The sequence below is a fragment of the Myotis brandtii genome, unplaced genomic scaffold (assembly GCF_000412655.1).
Source record: "Myotis brandtii unplaced genomic scaffold, ASM41265v1 scaffold58, whole genome shotgun sequence".
Classification (NCBI taxonomy): Eukaryota; Metazoa; Chordata; class Mammalia; order Chiroptera; family Vespertilionidae; genus Myotis; species Myotis brandtii.
Window position 1 is genome coordinate 1,395,328 of NW_005370176.1, and position 660 is coordinate 1,395,987.

General features: G+C 65.0%; 1 protein-coding gene across 3 annotated transcripts in view; it reads left to right on the forward strand.

The window, feature by feature from the left end:
* The first annotated feature begins 1 nt into the window (after nt 1).
* Nucleotides 2–660, forward strand: part of MTF2 (metal response element binding transcription factor 2) — a 75,092-nt gene continuing 74,433 nt past the window's right edge. For 2 of the 3 annotated variants that reach the window (XM_005878978.2, XM_014550035.1), the window contains exon 1: nt 2–282. In XM_005878978.2, coding sequence (XP_005879040.1) covers nt 278–282 — 5 coding nt within the window. In that variant the 5' untranslated portion in view covers nt 2–277. The remainder of the gene's footprint in view (nt 283–660) is intronic. The other variant, XR_001364548.1, reaches the window with a different exon arrangement.

A 660-nucleotide genomic window follows, 5' to 3' on the forward strand; every position in this document is an offset into this window, starting at 1 on the left:
GCGGAGGCGCCGCGCTCCCAGAATGCACCGGCAGTCCGCGGGAAACCAAAATGGCGAAGGGCTGTAGCGAAGCGGGCTGTGTTTAAGGCCGGTGTGGGAACGCTCGCTCTGACCCCCGTCGCTCGTCCTCAGGACCGTGGTTTGTGCGTGTGTCTGTGCGGGGTGCCCGTCGGGGAGGGTGCCCGGCCAGCGCTCGGACTCGCAGGGGAAGCGCCCACGGGGACGTGCTTGGTTGTTTTTTCCTGTATGAAGCGGTTGGCACCACTGAAGTGACCGAATGAGGTGAGAGACCTGGGCCGGAGGGAAGCGGGCTCTTCCGGAGGAGAAGGGCGGCGGGGGAGGAGGGAGAGAAGAAAGGAAGCAAGTCGAAAAGGGAAAGATGGAGGACCGAGGTGGGGGTGGCGGCTGCAGCCCGGGGCTGGGGGTGCTTGGCGTTCGCGTTGTATGTGATGAAAAGAATGGATGGGAAGGAGCAGTCCGCTGGGTGCTGGAGAACAGAGAGGCTCTGGGAGGCAGCCGGGCGTTGGGGAAGTCGGTTGGGGGAACTGGATGAAACGTTGAGGCGGGGAAACAGTGTGTGGAGGGGCAGGAAGGAACCTGGGGGCAGCAGGCGGTTGGAGGGGCAGGATGAACCTGGGGGTGCAGGGGAGGGGAGCCGCG